Raw genomic sequence first — 19,011 nt, forward strand, 5'->3', positions numbered from 1 at the left:
AAAGATATTTGAAAGGGACAGATTAAAAGATTAAATAGTCACAAGATTACACAATTTATTTAGAAGTTTTCAATACATATGAAATAAAGAGAAAATCAGTTAATCTTCCTTGGGGTGTGTATGTGTGTGTGTGTATCCATCATATTAAATACTGGCAAGTATGGAAAAAACATTAAACTTGAAATGCTGAACTATATATCTATACTTTGACAACAATTATGAAAAGTTATTAGAAATAAGCAAAATGAAGCATATTCTAATAAATATTTGAAAAGTAATAATTCAAGTTGAATAAATTTCTTTAATATATAGCAACTCCTAGGTTCTCACCAGCCCCAGTCACTGCTTACCAACTAAAGTCAAGTAAATAAATATGTAATATACTCTGTGAGACTGTAATGCCTGTTATTTATTCCTTCTATTATTTCTCCCTATTAAAATTTTAACTGATATTTTCATCTTAAATAATTTCTTAGCATATTGCTATATCTTCATAATACAGTCTGATACAAAAAAGACAGCAAAATAAGATAATTTTGAATACTAGGGTAGTTTAGGTTTTAATTAAAAAAAATAACAAATAATGAAATATTTTCTTACAAATATGAAAAATATATAAAATTAGTCTTATTAAGTTAGAGATATTATTAGCTACTTCCCAATTTAAAGGTGGAAACAAACCCAGTGAAAAGAAATCATACATTCACACATTCTGTTTTCTCCAGATCATGAAATTATGTTCCTGAATTAGCCTAGTGCTAGTCTGCTGAGTCAGCTGAGTAAATACTGCCCCCTAGCAATAATCAAGAAAGTATAGTGTTATTAACCATTTCATGAAGCCTTTCTATATCGTCTGGTAATGTCAAAGTTAGAAACATCAATAGGAAAAACAAAGGCAGGGGCTCATTAACTTGATTTTCAAGAGCAGAAAATTAAGGCTCAAAAACTTACAAATATATAAAAATGAAAAAGATTAAAAAAGGAAATATTTCTTATAATATAAACTCTAGGTGAATCTTTTGTCAAATGGATTTATTTACAAACATATTATGTGTTCTCTCTCTCTAATATACATAGTAATAATAAAAATTAATACAAAAGGGAGTCCCTTCTAATTGACTTTCTTAATCTATTTTTTTAATGAACATATTTTCTGTTTACCTCAAGTCAAAAGCATTTTTATATTTAAGTTACCGTAAGCCACCTCTGTAAAATGCATGTTGACCATTAGATGGATGCCTTGCAATGATTCTCTGCCTTAGAAAAATGTACATCTAGCCATTCAAGTAAAGGATGCTTGAAAACAGCAGGTTTTCAAAGCAGTAGATTTTCATATGTTTTCTTGAAACTTTGAAACTCTGGTTTTGTCATCTGGTAGCTACATATCTCTTTGAACCTTTAGGATTATTGTGAAGATTAGTTAATGGCTCTAAAACAACTGGCAGAAGATGTGGCATATATCAGATATCAGCATAGGAAGTACAATTATCATTCTTAATAACAGCCCAGAAGCTTCTACAATCGGAAAGTATTTCAACAAACCAAAATTCTGAGTTAACCTCATGAAGTCATCTAACAAAAGCTACACATGTTTTGGAACCAGGAGATAGGAGTGGAAGGTAAAGAGAAGAGAATCCTGAGCACTGGGAACTGTACATGATGTTTCAGAGGTTGAGGTAGACTCAATTAATGCAAGGCACAGACGAAGAAGGCTAAAGTATTTCTAGTCCTGCTGGCTCTCAGAATCAATATTCCTCAATCCCATGTCAACTACTCTGAGTTCACAAAATTTCAAAAATTCTTACATAAAATCTTTTCCCTCAACTTTTCAAATTCGACAAGATCCTTTATTTTGTCTATATCTGACTCACTATTGCCTTCTTAACCACATATAAAATAACATGACTTGATATGAAGGAAAATTCTTGAAAATCAAGAATATGTCCCATAAAACATTTGTATTGTTCCATTGTGTTACTCATTCAAAAGACTGTTAGCTTTTTCAACAATGAACAAAGATGATGGCTTACGTTAAACCAGGATAAATTCGATGGAATGGGAAAGGGTTTCACGTAAATAAAAAAAACTACATAATACAGGCAAAAGCAGTAATAAATAGCTCTCCTTATTTAACAGTACTCCTATCTTCTTAGAATCTTGGGGAAACATTTGCAAGTACAAAACCTGCCTTCATAACCAGCAACAAGGGGACAAAAGTCAGGAGGTGAGAATTACAAATCTATATGATAACAGTGATTTACAGAGCAACTCTTTAGAATATTTTAAATAGAAAACAATTATATTCTGATATTTTTGTGAACCAGTAACCCTGAAACAAAAGATTATCTGTTTCTAATCTTTATCTTAATAAAGCAGCCAATAAATACTGCATTCTTATAGATAAAACAAAGTAGTATGGAACACAGTGCCTGGCACATTAATGACTGTATTGAATCTATAAGACGCGCTATGTAACACCTTCTGGGAGACGGAAAAGTACCTTAAAAATCAAGCAATAAAAAAGGTTAAAATTTAAAATGAAGTAGCAATCTCACCAACTCGGACAAACAAGGAAGTCTTTATTGTTGTTAGTATCATACTTCCTCCAGCAAAGTGTTTGTTAACTAATGCAGCAAAATAATATATCCATTATAGCTTGTAATATAATGCTTTTTAAAATGTAAATCATATTAACATAACCAAAGAAACAGTGCAACATGAACAGATTCTAATAAGTAAAACAAGAACACCGATAATGGTTAAGCCCTTAATACTAACTATGTACCTGGAACTGTGTTAAACGGTTTATATGTATTATCTCATTTAATCATCACAATAATCCTAAGAGGTAAGATTTATTATAATCAACATTAAGAGAACTGTGGATAAGAAAAACTAACAAGTGTTTAGCTAGTAAGTTGAAGCGTCCGGATGAGAACCCTGCCCCATTTGACACCAGTGTCTGAGTGCTTACCCAAATTGTCCTCACAGACTTCTGGGGACCTTCAAGACCCTTCAGGGGCCCCAAACTTCAAAGCTATTTTTATAACAATACTGAAACGTTTTTGCTCTTTTTTACTATGTTAACATTTGCGCTAATGGTGTAAAAAAACCCACTGGTGAATAAAACTACTGGCACCTCATCACAAATCAAGGTAGTGGCACTAAATTATAGAAGTCATATTCTTGTGAAGGAGTAAAAATTATTAATTTTGTTAAATATCTTTTAAAATGTTCCATGAGACAAAATTGGAAGTATGCATAAAGTACTTGCACTGTGTACCGAAGAAAAAGATTGTCTTGAGAGGGAGCTTCAAGATGGCGGAAGAGTAAGACGTGGAGATCACCTTCCTCCCCACAAATACATCTGAAATGTATCTACATGTGGAACAACTCCTACAGAACACCTACTGAACACTGGCAGAAGACCTCAGACCTCCCAAAAGGCAAGAAACTCCCCACGTACCTGGGTAGGGCAAAAGAAAAAAGAAAAAACAGAGACAAAACAATAGGGACGGGACATGCACCACTGGGAGGGAGCTGTGAAGGAAGAAAGGTTTCCACACACTAGAAGCCCCTTTGCGGGCAGAGACTGCGGGTGGCGGAGGGGGGAGCTTCGGGGGCCACAGAGGAGAGCGCAGTAACAGGGGTGCAGAGGGCAAAGCGGAGAGATTCCCGCACAGAGGATCGGTGCTGACCAGCACTAACCAGTCCGGGAGGCTTGTCTGCTCACCCACCGGGGCGGGTGGGGGCTGGAAGCTGAGGCTTGGGCTTCAGAGGTCGGATCCCCGGGAGAGGACTGGGGTTGGCTGCATGAACACAGCCTGAAGGGGGCTAGTGTGCCACAGCTAGCTGGGAGGGAGTCCGGGAAAAAGTCTGGAGCTGCCGAAGAGGCAAGAGACTTTTTCTTGCCTCTTTGTTTCCTGGCGCGTGAGGAGAGGGGATTAAGAGCGCTGCTTAAAGGAGCTCCAGAGGCGGCCACGAGCCGCGGCTAAAAGCACGGACCCCAGAGACGGGCAGGAGACACTAAGGCTGCTGCTGCTGCCACCAAGGAGCCTGTGTGCAAGTAGAGGTCGCTATCCACACCTCCCCTCCCCGGAGCCTGGGCAGCCTGCCAGTGCCAGGGTCCCGTAATCCAGGGACAACTTCCCAGGGAGAACGCACGGCGCGCCTCAGGCTGGTGCAACGTCACGCTGGCCTCTGCTGCCACAGGTTCGCCCCGCACTCCATATCCCTCCATCCCCCCGGCCTGAGTGAGCCAGAGCCCCCGAATCAGCTGCTTCTCTAACCCCATCCTGTCTGGGCAGACACAGATGCCCTCAGGCGACCTGCACGCAGAGGCGGGGCCAAATCCAAAACTGAACCCCGGGAGCTGTGCGAACAGAGAAAGGGAAATCTCCCCCAGCAGCCTCAGGAGCAGCAGACAAAATCTCCACAATCAACTTGATGTACCCTGCATCTGTGGAATACCTGAATAGACAACGAATCTTCCCAAATTGAGGAGGTGGACTTTGGGAGCAACGATATATATATATATATATTTCCCTTTTTCTCTTTTTCTGTGTGTATGTGTATGCTTCTGTGTGTGATTTTGTCTGTATAGCTTTGCTTTTACCATTTGTCCTAGGGTTCTGTCTGTCCTTTTTTTATTACTTAAAAAAATTTTTTTAATAATATTTTTTATTTTAATAACTTTATTTTATCTTCTTCTTTCTTTCTTTTTTTCCCTCCCTTTTATTCTGAGCTGTGTGGATGACAGGCTCTTGGTGCTCGAGCCAGGCATCAGGGCTGTGCCTCTGAGGTAGGAGAGCCAAGTTCAGGACACTGGCCCACAAGAGACGTCCCAGCTCCACGTAATATCAAATGGCGAAAATCTCCCAGAGATCTCCATCTCAACCCCAACACACAGCTCCACTCAACGACGAGCAAGATACAGTGCTGGACACGCTATGCCAAACAACTAGAAAGACAGGAACACAACCCCATCCATTAGCAGAGAGGCTGCCTAAAATCATAATAAGGCCACAGACACCCCAAAACATAACAACAGAGGTGGACCTGCCCACCAGAAAGACAAGATTCAGCCTCATCCACCAGAACAAAGGCACTAGTCCCCTCCACCAGGAAGCCTACGCAACCCGCTGAACCAACGTTAGCCACTGGGGACAGACACCAAAAACGGGAACTACGAACCTGTAGCCTGTGAAAAGGAAACCCCAAACACAGTAAGTTAAGCAAAATGAGAAGACAGAGAAACACGCAGCAGATGAAGGAGCAAGGCAAAAAACACCAGACCTAACAAATGAAGAGGAAACAAGCAGTGTACCTGAAAAAGAATTCAGAATAATGATAGTAAAGATGATCCAAAATCCTGGAAATAGAATGGAAAAAATACAAGAAACGTTTAACAAGAACTTAGAAGAACTAAAGAGCAAACAAACAGTGATGAACAACACAATAAATGAAATTAAAAATGCTCTAGAGGGATCAATAGCAGAATAACTGAGGCAGAAGAACGGATAAGTGACGTGGAAGATAAAATAGTGGAAATAACTATTGCAGAGCAGAATAAAGAAAAAAGAATGAAAAGAATTGAGGACAGTCTCAGAAACCTCTGGGAAAACATTAAATGCAGCAACATTCGAATTATAGGGGTCCCAGAAGAACAGAAAAAGAAAGGGACTGAGAAAATATTTCAAGGGATTATAGTTCAAAACTTCCCTAATATGGAAAAGGAAATAGTTAATCAAGTCCAGGAAGCACAGAAAATTCCATACAGGATAAATACAAGGAGAAACATGCCAAGACACATATTAATCAAACTCAAAAATTAAAAAGAAAAAACATTAAAAGCAGCAAGGGAAAAACAACAAATAACACACAAGGGAATCCCCATAATGTTAACAGCTTATCTTTCAGCAGAAACTCTGCAAGCCAGAAGAGAGTGGCAGGACATATTTAAAGAGATGAAGGAGAAAAACCTACAAACAAGACTACTCTACCCAGCAAGGATCTCATTCAGACTTGACGGAGAAATTAAAACCTTTACAGACAAGCAAAGGCTAAGAGAATTCAGCACCACCAAACCAGCTTTACAACAAATGCTAAAGGAACTTCTCTAAGCAGGATACACAAGAGAAGGAAAAGACCTACAGTAACAAACCCAAAACAATTAAAAAAATGGTAATAGGAACATACATATCGATAATATCTTAAATGTAAAGGGATTAAATGCTCCCACCAAAAGACACAGACTGGCTGAATGGAAATGAAAACAAGACCAGTACATATGCTGTCTACAACACACCCACTTCAGACCTAGTGACACATACAGACTGAAAGTGAGGGGATGGAAAAAGATATTCCATGCAAATGGAAATTAAAAGAAACCTGGAGTAGCAATTCTCACATCAGACAAAACAGACTTTAAAACAAAGCCTATCACAAGAGACAAAGAAGGACACTACATAATGATCAAGGGATCAATCCAAGAAGATATAACAATTGTAAATATTTATGCACCCAACACAGGAGCACCTCAAAACGTAAGGCTAACAGCCATAAAGGGGGAAATCAACAGTAACACAATCATAGGAGGGGACTTTAACACCCCACTTTCACTAGTGGGCAGATCATTCAAAATGAAAATAAATAAGGAAACACAAGCTTTAAATGATACATTAAACAAGATGGACTTAATTGATATTTGTAGGACATTCTATCCAAAAGCAACAGAATACACTTTCTTCTCAAGTGCTCATGGAACATTGTCCAGGATAGATCATATCTTGGGTCACAAATCAAGGCTTGGTAAATTTAGGAAAACTGAAAGCGTATCAAGCATCTTTTCTGACCACAATGCTATGAGACTAGATATCAATTACAGGAAAAAATCTGTAAAAAATACAAACACATGGAGGCTAAACAATACACTACTTAATAACTAAGAGATCACTGAAGAAATAAAAGAGGGAATCAAAAAATACCTAGAAACAAATGACAATGAAAACACGATGACCCAAAACCTATGGGATGCAGCAAAACCAGTTCTAAGAGGGAAGTTTATAGCAATACAATCCTACCTTGAGAAACAAGAAACATCTCAAATAAACAACCTAACCTTACACCTAAAGCAAATAGAGAAAGAGGAACAAAAAAAAAACCCAAAGTTAGCAGATGGAAAGAAATCATAAAGATCAGAGCAGAAATAAATGAAAAAGAAATGAAGGAAATGATAGCAAAGATCAATAAAACTAAAAGCTGGTTCCTTGAGAAGATAAACAAAAGTGATAAACCATTAGCCAGACTCACCAAGAAAAAAAGGGAGAAGACTCAAAGCAATAGAAATAGAAATGAAAAAGAAGTAACAACTGACACTGCAGAAATACAAAGGATCATGAGAGATTACTACAAGCAACTATATGCCAATAAAATGGACAACCTGGAAGAAATGGACACATTCTTAGAAATGCACAACCTTCTGAGACTGAACCAGGAAGAAATAGAAAATATGAACAGACCAATCACAAGCACTGAATTGAAACTGTGATTAAAAATCTTCCGGGCTTCCCTGGTGGCGCAGTCGTTGAGAGTCGCCTGCTGATGCAGGGGACACGGGTTTGTGCCCCAGTCCGGGAAGATCCCACATGCCGCGGAGTGGCTGGGCCTGTGAGCCATGGCCGCTGAGCCTGCGTGTCTGGAGCCTGTGCTCCGCAACAGGAGAGGCCACAACAGTGAGAGGCCCGTGTACCACAAAAAAAAAAAAAAATTTCCAACAAACAAAAGCCCAGGACTGGATGGCTTCACAGGCGAATTCTATCAAACATTTAGAGAAGAGCTAACACCTATCCTTCTCAAACTCTTCCAAAATATAGCAGAGGGAGGAACACTCCGAAACTCACTCTACAAGGCCACCATCACCCTGATACCAAAACCAGACAAAGATGTCACAGAGAAAGAAAATTACAGGCCAATATCACTGATGAACATAGATGCAAAAATCCTCAACAAAATACAAGCAAACAGAATTCAACAGCACATTAAAAGGATCATACACAATGATTTAAGTGGGGTTTATTCCAGGAATGCAAGGATTCTTCAATACACGCAAATCAATCAACGTGATATACCATATGAACAATTTGAAGGAGAAAAACCATATGGTCATCTCAATAGATGCAGAGAAGCTTTTGACAAAATTCCATACCAATTTACGATAAAAACCCTGCAGAAAGTAGGCAGAGAGGGAACTTTCCTCAACATAATAAAGGCCATATATGACAAACCCACAGCCAACATCGTCCTCGATGGTGAAAAACCGAAACCACTCCTACTAAGATCAGGAACAAGACAAGGTTGCCCACTCTCACCACTCTTATTCAAAATAGTTTTGGAAGTTTTAGCCACAGCAACCAGAGAAGAAAAAGAAATAAAAGGAATCCAAATTGGAAAAGAAAAAGTAAAGCTGTCACTGTTTGCAGGTGACATGATACTACACATAGAGAATAGTAAACATGCTACTAGAAAACTACTAGAGATAATCAATGAATTTGGTAAAGTAGAAGGATACAAAATTAATGCACAGAAATCTCTGGCATTCTTATACACTAGTGATGAAAAATCTGAAAGTGAAATTAAGAAAACACTCCCATTTACCACTGCAACAAAAAGAATAAAATATCTAGGAATAAACCTACCTAAGCAGACAAAAGACCTGTATGCAGAAAATTATAAGACACTGATGAAAGAAATTAAAGGTGATACAAATAGATGGAGAGATATACCATATTTTTGGATTGGAAAAATCAACATTGTGAAAATGACTATACTACCCAAAGCAATCTACAGATTCAATGCAATCCCTATCAAACTACCACTGGCATTTTTCACAGAACTAGAACAAAAAATTGCACAGTTTGTATGGAAACATAAAAGACCCCGAATAGCCAAAGCAATCTTGAGAACGAAAAATGGAGCTAGAGGAATCAGGCTCCCTGACTTCAGACTATACTACAAAGCTACAGTAACCAAGACAGTATGGTACTGGCACAAAAATAGAAATATAGATCAATGGAACAGGATAGAAAGCCCAGAGATAACCCCATGCACATATGGCCACCTTATCTTTGATAAAGGAGGAAAGAATATACAGTGGAGAAAATACAGCCTCTTCAATAAGTGGTGCTGGGAAAACTGGACAGGTACATGTGAAAGTATGAAATTAGGACACTCCCTAACACCATACACAAAAATAAACTCAAAATGGGTTAAAGACCTAAATGTAAGGCCAGACACTATAAGACTCTTAGAGGAAAACATAGGCAGAACACTCTATGACATAAATCACAGCAAGATCCTTTTTGACCCCTCTCCTAGAGAAATGGAAATAAAAACAAAAATAAACAAATGGGACCTAATGAAACTTCAAAGCTTTTGCACAGCAAAGGAAACCATAAACAAGACCAAAAGACAGCCCACAGAATGGGAGACAATATTTGAAAATGAAGCAACTGACAAAGGATTAATCTCCAAAATTTACAAGTAGCTCATGCAGCTCAATATCAAGAAAACAAACAACCCAATCCAAAAATGGGCAGAAGACCTAAATAGACATTTCTCCAAAGAAGATATACAGATTGCCATCAAACACATGAAAGACTGCTCAACATCATTAATCTTTAGAGAAATGCAAATCAAAACTACAATGCGATATCATCTCACACCAGTGAGAATGGCCATCATCAAAAAATCTACAAACAATAAATGCTGGAGAGCGTGTGGACAAAAGGGAACACTCTTACACTGTTGGTGGCAATGTAAATTGATACAGCCACTATGGAGAACAGTATGGAGGTTCCTTAAAAAACTACAAATAGAACTACCATATGACCCATCAATCCCACTACTGGGCATATATCCTGAGAAAACCATAATTCAAAAAGAGTCATGTAACACAATGTTCATTGCAGCTCTATTTACAATAGCCAGGACATGGAAGCAACCTAAATGTCCATCAACAGATGAATAGATAAAGAAGATGTGGCACATATACACAATGGAATATTACTCAGCCATAAAAAGAAATGAAATTTAGTTATCTGTATTGAGGTAGATGGACCTAGAGTTTGTCATACAGAGTGACGTAAGTCAGAAAGAGAAAAACAAATACCGTATACTAACACATATATATGGAATCTTAAAAACAAACAAAAAAATGGTCATGAAGAATCTAGGGGCAAGATGGGAAAAAAGACACAGACCTACTAGAGAATGGACTTGAGCATATGGGGAGGGGGAGGGGTAAGCTGGGACAAAGTGAGAGAGTGGCAGGGACATATATACACTACTAAACTTAAAATAGATAGCTAGTGGGAAGCAGCAGCATAGCACGGGGAGATCAGCTCGGTGCTTTGTGACCACCTAGAGGGGTGGGATAGGGAGGGTGGGGGGGAGACGCAAGAGGGAGGAGATATGGGGATATATGTATATGCATAGCTGATTCACTTTGTTATACAGCAGAAACTAACACACCATTGTAAAGCAATTATACTCCAATAAAGATGTTTAAAAAAAAATCTGTTGCTTAGTGTAAAAGAAAAAAAAAAAGATTGTCTTGAGAAAAAAGCACTTGGGCAATCATTTCAGCTATGAGTGAATGTAGGTGTTTTTTTCAAGAAATGCCATTTTTTACTTGTAAGAATGACATAAAAACAATAATTTTTTTCAGGCTTGGATATTTGGCAGATATTTCTCAAAAATGAAGTGAACCTTTCACTTCAAGAAACAACAATAGCTGTCAGGTGAAGATTAGAATTTTGGAAAACTTGAATCTGCCACTGTTAGCTTGGCAGCTTCTCAATACTTAATGACTTTTTGGATGAGATCAGTGGTAATATTAACGAATGTGATTTTTTTGATATTGTATAATAAAATGTCTCATAGTTGAAAGATCTGCATAGTTCAGTGCACCAGTATTTTCTAAATGAACAATGCACAACATTACAAAATCATGTACGGGTAAAAGAGCCATTCACAGTGCAAGATAGATTGATGGACTTGAAAATAAAAGAATCTGAAAAGTTCATTGATATAGTTTTAGATTGTACATTGCAATTAAGCTTTAAGAAACTACCACTGTCTGAAAAGGTCCTTTGCCATTACATGCCCATGTAGGGCCACCAGAGTTTCTTCATGTACTTCAACTAAAACAAGGTATTGCAACCAGATTGAATTTAGAAGCAGGTATGAGAATCTAACTTTCCTCTATTAAGTAGAAATTGCAAAAATATAAAACAATACCACTCCTCCATTATTTTTTGTTTGTTTTGGAAAACAATTATTTTTCAGAAAAATGTTATTTTGTTAACATGCAATGGTTTCGTTATTGTCATTTTTAAATGAATAACTACATAATTTTTTAAATGTCTCAGTAAATACTAAGAGATATAAACCCACATAAAAACTCTGGGATATCTGATAATTTTTAAAAACGTGAATGGGTCCTAAGACCGATCAAAAAGTTTGAGAACTGCTGCATCATACCATACATCCTTTTTTTTAAAAAAAAAATTGAAGTATAGAGCTTCCCTGGTGACGCTATGGTTGAGAGTCCACCTGCCGATGCAGGGGACATGGGTTCATGCCCCGGTCCGGGAAGATCCCACATGCCGCGGAGTGGCTGGGCCCGTAAGCCATGGCCACTGAGCCTGCGTGTCCAGAGCCTGTGCTCCGCAATGGGAGAGTACACAACAGTGAGAGGCCCGCGTACCGCAAAAAAAAAAAAAAAAAAAAAAAAAATTGAAGTATAGATGATTTACAACATTGTGTTAGTTTTAGATGTACAGGACAGTGATTCAGGTTTGTCTTCTGTAGAGTACATTCCATTATAGGTTATTATAAGATATTGGGTGTAATCCCCTGTGCTATGCAGTAAATTCTGTTGCTTATCTATTTTATGTATAGTAGTTTGTTTCTGTTAATTCCATACCCTTAATTTGTCCCTCCCCTGCTCCCTCTCTCCTTTGGCAACCATAAATTTGTTTTCTATGTCTGCGAGTCTATTTCTGTTCTGCATATAGATTCATTTATATTATTTTTTAGATTCCACATATAAGTTGTATCATATAGTATTGGTCTTTGTCTGACTTATTTCACTAAGCATATACTTCCTTTTACTTGTCTCTCAACCAGTATAAGGATACATTAGATTGAAAACAGAGTGAGGATTTACTAAAGAGGGAAACTTGCTGGATACTTAACTTGTATGTATGTGTTCTTAGCAAGAAGATACCTGGCCTATGGAATTAATAAGTCTTTGGCTTCTGAGATATGAGTCCTTTCTGAAAGGTAATTAAGCTTTATCATAAGAAAGAGAGCTCAGTAAGCCTTTTGTATTTAAGGACTTTCAAGAACCCAAGGTCAGTAGAATGGGGTTAGGACTAAAGTCAGGGAAAACAGCAATAGCAAGACAAAGGACATATCCTGGCACTCCACAGATGGATTAGAACAGGTTAGTGGGGACTCTTGTTATGGGAGACTCTAAACAGGGTGCAACTTCCTAATTTACCCTGTAACCACACTTGATAAAAATCTAAAAAGCTCATTGTCACTAATCTCCTCTTTAGATTAAAACCTAAAATTTCTTTATGTAACAATAACAACATGAAGGCCAGGAATGAATGAAGGAACAAATGAACAAACAAAACAAACAAATACATAAATATTTCTGAGAAATCCTTTCACATTTTTGGTTAGTACAAACTCAGCTCAATATAAAATTTGAAAATGACAGTGATAAACTTTTAGGGAGGGAGAAAATCGGTAGTAGTATAAGCATCCATTAAGACTGTAGTTAATGACAACGGTTTTGCCAGCATACTTGCTTACGACTGAATTTGTTAGCTTTATCTTTAGCAGACAGTTAGGTTCAAGAGGCACATATAGTACTGAGATATAGCCCTTATCATTTCTCTTACTGGCCACCGGACAACTGTTCACAATTTGCAGGTTGAATGCTATTTATAGCATTTCAGAAAAATAGTTTCCTTAAGAATGAAGAAACATACTTTCCTGTTCTCATTTCAAAGGCCTGGTATGTTTTCAGAAGCAGAACATACACCAAGACATAAATGATAAAAATCACTCCGGCCCCAATTTTGCCAAATACACATTATTCACCTTATTTATATGTAAATCACATAACTACCATGATATATATAATCTAAGCATCACATCAGTGCACAACATTCCTAACTATTCAAGCTTCAGCAGTACTCAGTATTCAGAGTTCTGTGACCCACGGCAAATGGAAAGGAGCCAGAAATCACAATCTTTCCTGCAATAGGAGTCTGCATTTTAATGATGGAAGATTAATGAGGGCTTACTTTGATAGGATTAGTTATTGAGCAGGAAACTCAGTTTGGGATCTCATTACCAAAGTGTCCACATTTGCCCTTGATGAATCCTAGCCTGTATTGTTGGAGGTGCAGAAAGTCACCTAAGCAATCATCTTTTTTTTTTTTTTAACATCTTTATTGGAGTATAATTGCTTTACAATGGTGTGTTAGTTTCTGCTGTATAACATAAGCAATCATCTTAAAGGTAGAACACTGAAGGCAATAATTCGGGAAAAAAAAAAGAAAGCAAGACTGCACATACAAACTAATGACATGTAACTAAAAATAAGTGATTATTAATAGAATAAGAAAAATGTTAGAAAAATTCTCCATTTCATCATACCTCTCCCACCACTATTCATTGTCAATAATCTCTATGTTAAAAACATCAAATCTTTTTGTTAAATTAAATTTAAAAATAGTCTCAACATTTTCATGTTATCTCCAAACTTGAGAAACAGCCCAACAAAACACACACACAAAAATCAAGATTTCAAAAAACTAAAAACAGGGCTTCCCTGGTGGCGCAGTGGTTGGGAGTCTGCCTGCTGATGCAGGGGGCACGGGTTCGTGCCCCGGTCCGGGAAGATCCCACATGCCGCGGAGCGGCTGGGCCCGTGAGCCATGGCCGCTGAGCCTGCGCTCCGCAGCGTGAGAGGCCACAACAGTGAGAGGCCCACGTACCACAAAAACAACAACAACAAAACCCCCCAAAAATAATCTTTCTATTAACACTTTAACTGTGTTAAATATCTCTCCTTTTGCCCTTTCTCCGTGACAAAAGAATAGTCAGAGAAAAGGGAATTTCCTCCAGGTTAAGATATATTCTCTTTCCCCTAACTTCTCTTTTGTTAACTCTAGGACTCTCAATAGTGATAGACGTGTTCCCTAGAGGATGTTTGGAAATACATGTAGAGACATTTTTCAGAAATAACGTGTAGGTGTTTTATTGTCACAATGATTAGGGGATTATTATAGACAATCAGTGGCTGGGGGCCAGGAATGCTCAGTATTTGCCACATACTGGACATTCTCAACCCACAAGGAACTGTCCCCCACCCCATGCGACTTATGAATGTCTCATGAAACTAATCACACTATATATATGAATCAATATTACTTTCGCATTACTAGTATTGAAGCTTTTACAAGAAGTTATACAAAAATACCCCAGTAATTATAGGAGAGGGTCATAATGGAGAGGGAAGCTAAATAGAATAAAGATATTATATCAAAATTATTGAATTATTAAATAATTAACTCACCTTATATAGCAGCACATTTAACAAACACTAAAGTACCCTCCACTCAGATTTAACAAACATTAACTAACATTTTGTCACAAATGCTCTGAAAAACTTTTAAAGCAAAATAGTACATTATAGATTCCAATATAATGGAAAGCCCCTTCCTACCATTCCTCAATTCGAATTCTCTCTTCTTTAAATATTATGTTTTGTACTTTCTATAACTTCTGTTAAGAATTCCTTCCTAGATGGAAATTATAAATCTGACATTCCATATGTATGTCTTCTAGGCAAGCTAGAACTTATTTTTATGTATGGTGTGAGGTTGGCTTTGATTCCCACCTCCCTCCATACAGTTACGCAATTGCATCAGGGCCATTTATTGAATAATCTTTTCAAATTGACTTACAGAGCCATTTCTGTCATATACCAAATTCCATACCTGGATGGGTTTATTTTGTGCTTTCTGTTTCACTAGTTTATATTAATAATATCACTGCATTCGTTTTCTTTTGGTTAAATATTTGCCTCATATTTTTTAAATCTCCTTTTTGACCAATATCCTTAAATTTTTACATTTGTCTCTTATAAACAGTATACAGATGGATTTTTTTAAAATATCTAATAATTTCCTTTATTAGGTAATCAGGTTACCCTCTTTCTGTGTTTTCTCTATGTTTTTAAAGGGGTGGATGACTTTCCTTTGTTCCACACTCCCCCATTCCATTTAAAAGTTATACATTTTCTTTCTATTCTTTTAGTGAGTACCATTCAAATTTTAATATGCATTCCTGTACTTCTACATTTCTTGTGAGCAGAGATGCTAACTGCCCTTTGTTCTGCAGTATAGTCTCAATGATGTTTGTACAAAAATAGCCGTGGTCAACAGAGATAGAGTCTCTTTTTGCAGCAACAGACAGGTTTTCTTATAGCCTCAGAAGAAAACGATAGCCTCTCTCTCTCTCTCTCTCTCTCTTTCTCTCTCCAGAGTAAATGAAGATATGTTCAATATCCATTAAAAAAAAAAATCAAGTTCCCTAAACTCGGAGTTCCTCTCCTATAACACAATCCACTGCATTATGCAGGTATCATTTGGACCCTCTGTGTCGTCTCTATGGGATTTGGAAGCAAGGGAAATCAAGACAAATATGCTAATGCTCATGCTGCTTGCTGTGCTGTGAGTGAGAAAGTCCTTTGTCTCTGACACAGGAGTCTTGGATTTTCTGCCAATATCCATGAAACAGTAACAGGCTCATTTATTAGCTTTTGAGTATGGTAAAATCAAATCCCAGATCTGAAAGGATGCCTGACTTGATGTCTAAATATAAAGAGCATATTTACTTTCCCCTCAAATGATACAAAATCATTAGAACACTTTTAAGTTGAAATCCCACTGACTCTTACCTTTCATGTTATTGTTACCTAGAATTTTACTTCCATCATGCTATTAGCCTTTCCCCAATTGATTTTACGTATAAATATTTAATAGTCATTGTTTAATTAGATTGCAAACTTGTGAGGATTAGAGGAGTGCTTAAAGAGGGTTAGAGCAGTGCTTAGTGCACAGTAAGCGCTTAATATATGTCCACATTATTTTTTAACAATGTTTTTTGCTTGCCTCTTCTCATATACCGTACACTTTCAGAGTTTAATTTTTCTGATTAAGCAAAGATAAGTTATTTTTCCATATGTGATTTTTTAATACTATGTTCATGAATATGTCTAAGGATTTTATCAGACTATCTTTATAATTCCGTACATATTTTTCTACATAAATGATTCTTCTCAATCTAAAACTCTGACTAAAGCAGTGTAGTTTTCTGTTTAGTCACCGAGCACAATTAGGTGCTTTCAAGGGAATTTTTAAAAAAGAATTATCCTTTTTTTTAAGTCTATATCATAGTAGTTTTTCCCTCAGAAACCTAAAACAATTACCAACTCGGCAATCAGTTCCTTTATAATTTCTTCAACTCTAGCCATAAGATTTAATCTAGTATTGTCTTATGCCATATCTCACATTTATAATGTGAAGCAGGAAAGGTAGGGTTATGTAAAAATGAATACTTAATATGATAATATATATACTGGTTAAATTTTTACAAAGTTTTCTATCTCTATACATAATTATAGGGTTTGATCTTATTTTATTTTATAATATGTATATATATTTTTTGGAGCCCTCATTGAGCAAGCCATGTACTCAAATGAAAGGTATTTCTCCACAGGCCTAGAAGCAAATACCACTGTGTATATGAAGGATGGCTACTTTAGGCCTGACGATGACATCACAGAATTACAGTGCAACACACAGAGCAATGAACTAGAATTAGTACACCTATGTTTTAGTCTCTGTTCTCCCACTGGAAGATGAACCAGACTAGGGGCAGAGGGCTGTCAAATGACATAAGTTAAAGTTTTATGTTCTGAGACTATTTAGTTTTGTTACCTTCTCAAACAATAAATTTCTTATCTACTAATGCTGAAATTACTTGCTTCATACACCTTACAGATTTGTCTTGAGAATCAAATGAAATGTTTGTGAAAGTATTTTTAAACTTCAAAGCACCCTGCAAGTATTTATACTGTGTTACTGTTAACACTTCAAATGCATTAGTATAGTGTTAATATAAACATTTTTCACCCCTAGTCTTACCATCAACATATGCGTTTCTGGATATAAGCCTTAAGAGGAAAGGTATGATCAGGAAACAAAGAAGGTTAAGATAGAATAAGGAGACTGCTATCTCAAAAAGGTTCTTTTTTGTTTTGTTTTGTTTTACAAAGTCCTGTGATACTGTACTCCAACTGTCTTTTAAAAGAGGTTTGAGTCCGTGTCACATACTACATGTGAGTAATAGGCTAAGCTATACCTTGGCTAACCTTTGACAGTCAACTCTGACTTTTGGTTTGATAAGGAACCCAAGAAGCTAGTGAAGTAAGCCAAAATCTGGCAAAGTTTCCAAGGTAATGTATCAAGCAAAACACAGAAGCAGCTACTTAAGAATTTACTAAGTTCAAATTTCCTACTTCTTCAAAAACAGGCCTGAATATCAAAAAATCCAAGTGAAAACTGCTAACATCACAGTTTAATACAACACTCACACTACTGGGTTTTTAAAAATAATTTGATAGTATCAAGAAAAATAAGATACTTCCCCTTTACTTAAAGTGAGAATATGGAAGGTAACCACACAAACTTTATAACAAAAGACTATAATTAGTAGCAGGAACTTGTTTAGATACATGGACTTCTTAGGACAACAAAACTTTAAAAACAGTACTTTGTTGTGCTGCCGATTTCTGCTTTATTTTTTTTTACCTCATTTCTATTAATGCAACAAGTACTTACATCTGGAATAAATCCAATTTCATTGAGATGATTGCTTAGCTCTGGATCATGGAATGCAATCATCTGAGAGAATACAGTCAGATACTCTGAAATGACAATAAAGTTTAAGACAATCATTTTTTTTTACATAGTACTTCAAATAAAGACATTAAATCCACATAAATTAGTTTTATTTACATTTTGAATGAGATTTGGTTTCTCCATGAAGAGAACATACTTTATTAATTTTCTGTTTTGTTACTACTTCAAACATGGCTAATTACTAAACAAACAAAGCTTTTCATTAAAAGCTATGCCACAACTTATTTTCTACCTTCAGAGCTGTCACTTCATTTCCTGAATCACAAATTATTCACATGATGAATGATTTTTTCCTATTAAATTCAACAAAATCATTTTGTCTAGTGATATTAAATCTGTCTTGCATTTATTAATTGTTCAGAAAGTGTAACAGATACTTAAATAAGGAACAACACAGTCACAAATAGAATAATTACACCTCAAATTTGTTTACATATACAGATATATGCATTTGTTCCAGTAAAGTGAAGACCCAGGATAGATCCTAAGGCCCAGGGAACTTCTGGGTTTAGTTAACTTTTCTTTAACTTCTTTTTTTCTCCTTCCAATTAGCAATGGTATATTTATAGTCCTAATTTACCTAGAAGCCAGAGGTATGCAACATCAACAATCATAAGTATTCAACTTTACGTTGATGAAAGCATATAGTTATTAACTTTAAAAAGCACACTTCATTTTAAACTAGAAAATCATGCCTCAGGCAATTGTCCACAGCTATGCTCCAGTTTATTAAATATCTTTCTTATCTGAGCCTGATAAAAGATAATTACTATGTAGGATTACATGGCTAATTAAGGATCTACTGAAGAAACCTAATCCATCATGAAAACATTTTCCTTGTATTCTGCCAAACACTTATGGTGGGATTTATACATGTGTTATAACTGCATACATACATATATACACACACACATACACATATAAATACACACAAATATAT

At 36.5% G+C, this 19,011-nt stretch overlaps 1 protein-coding gene across 2 annotated transcripts in view; it reads right to left on the bottom strand.

Annotated features, from left to right (window-relative positions):
• TBCK (TBC1 domain containing kinase) overlaps positions 1 to 19,011 on the bottom strand; it is a gene marked incomplete at its 5' end in the record, with an annotated part of 228,033 nt that overhangs the window by 116,777 nt on the left and 92,245 nt on the right. For both annotated transcript variants that reach the window (XR_014296711.1, XM_082653866.1), the window contains one exon: positions 17,991 to 18,076. Coding sequence is in view for 1 of the 2 variants with exons in the window: in XM_082653866.1 (XP_082509992.1) it covers positions 17,991 to 18,076 (86 nt within the window). The remainder of the gene's footprint in view (positions 1 to 17,990; positions 18,077 to 19,011) is intronic.

This window comes from Grampus griseus (genome assembly GCF_964374135.1).
Source record: "Grampus griseus genome assembly, chromosome: 4".
NCBI classification, from domain to species: domain Eukaryota; kingdom Metazoa; phylum Chordata; class Mammalia; order Artiodactyla; family Delphinidae; genus Grampus; species Grampus griseus.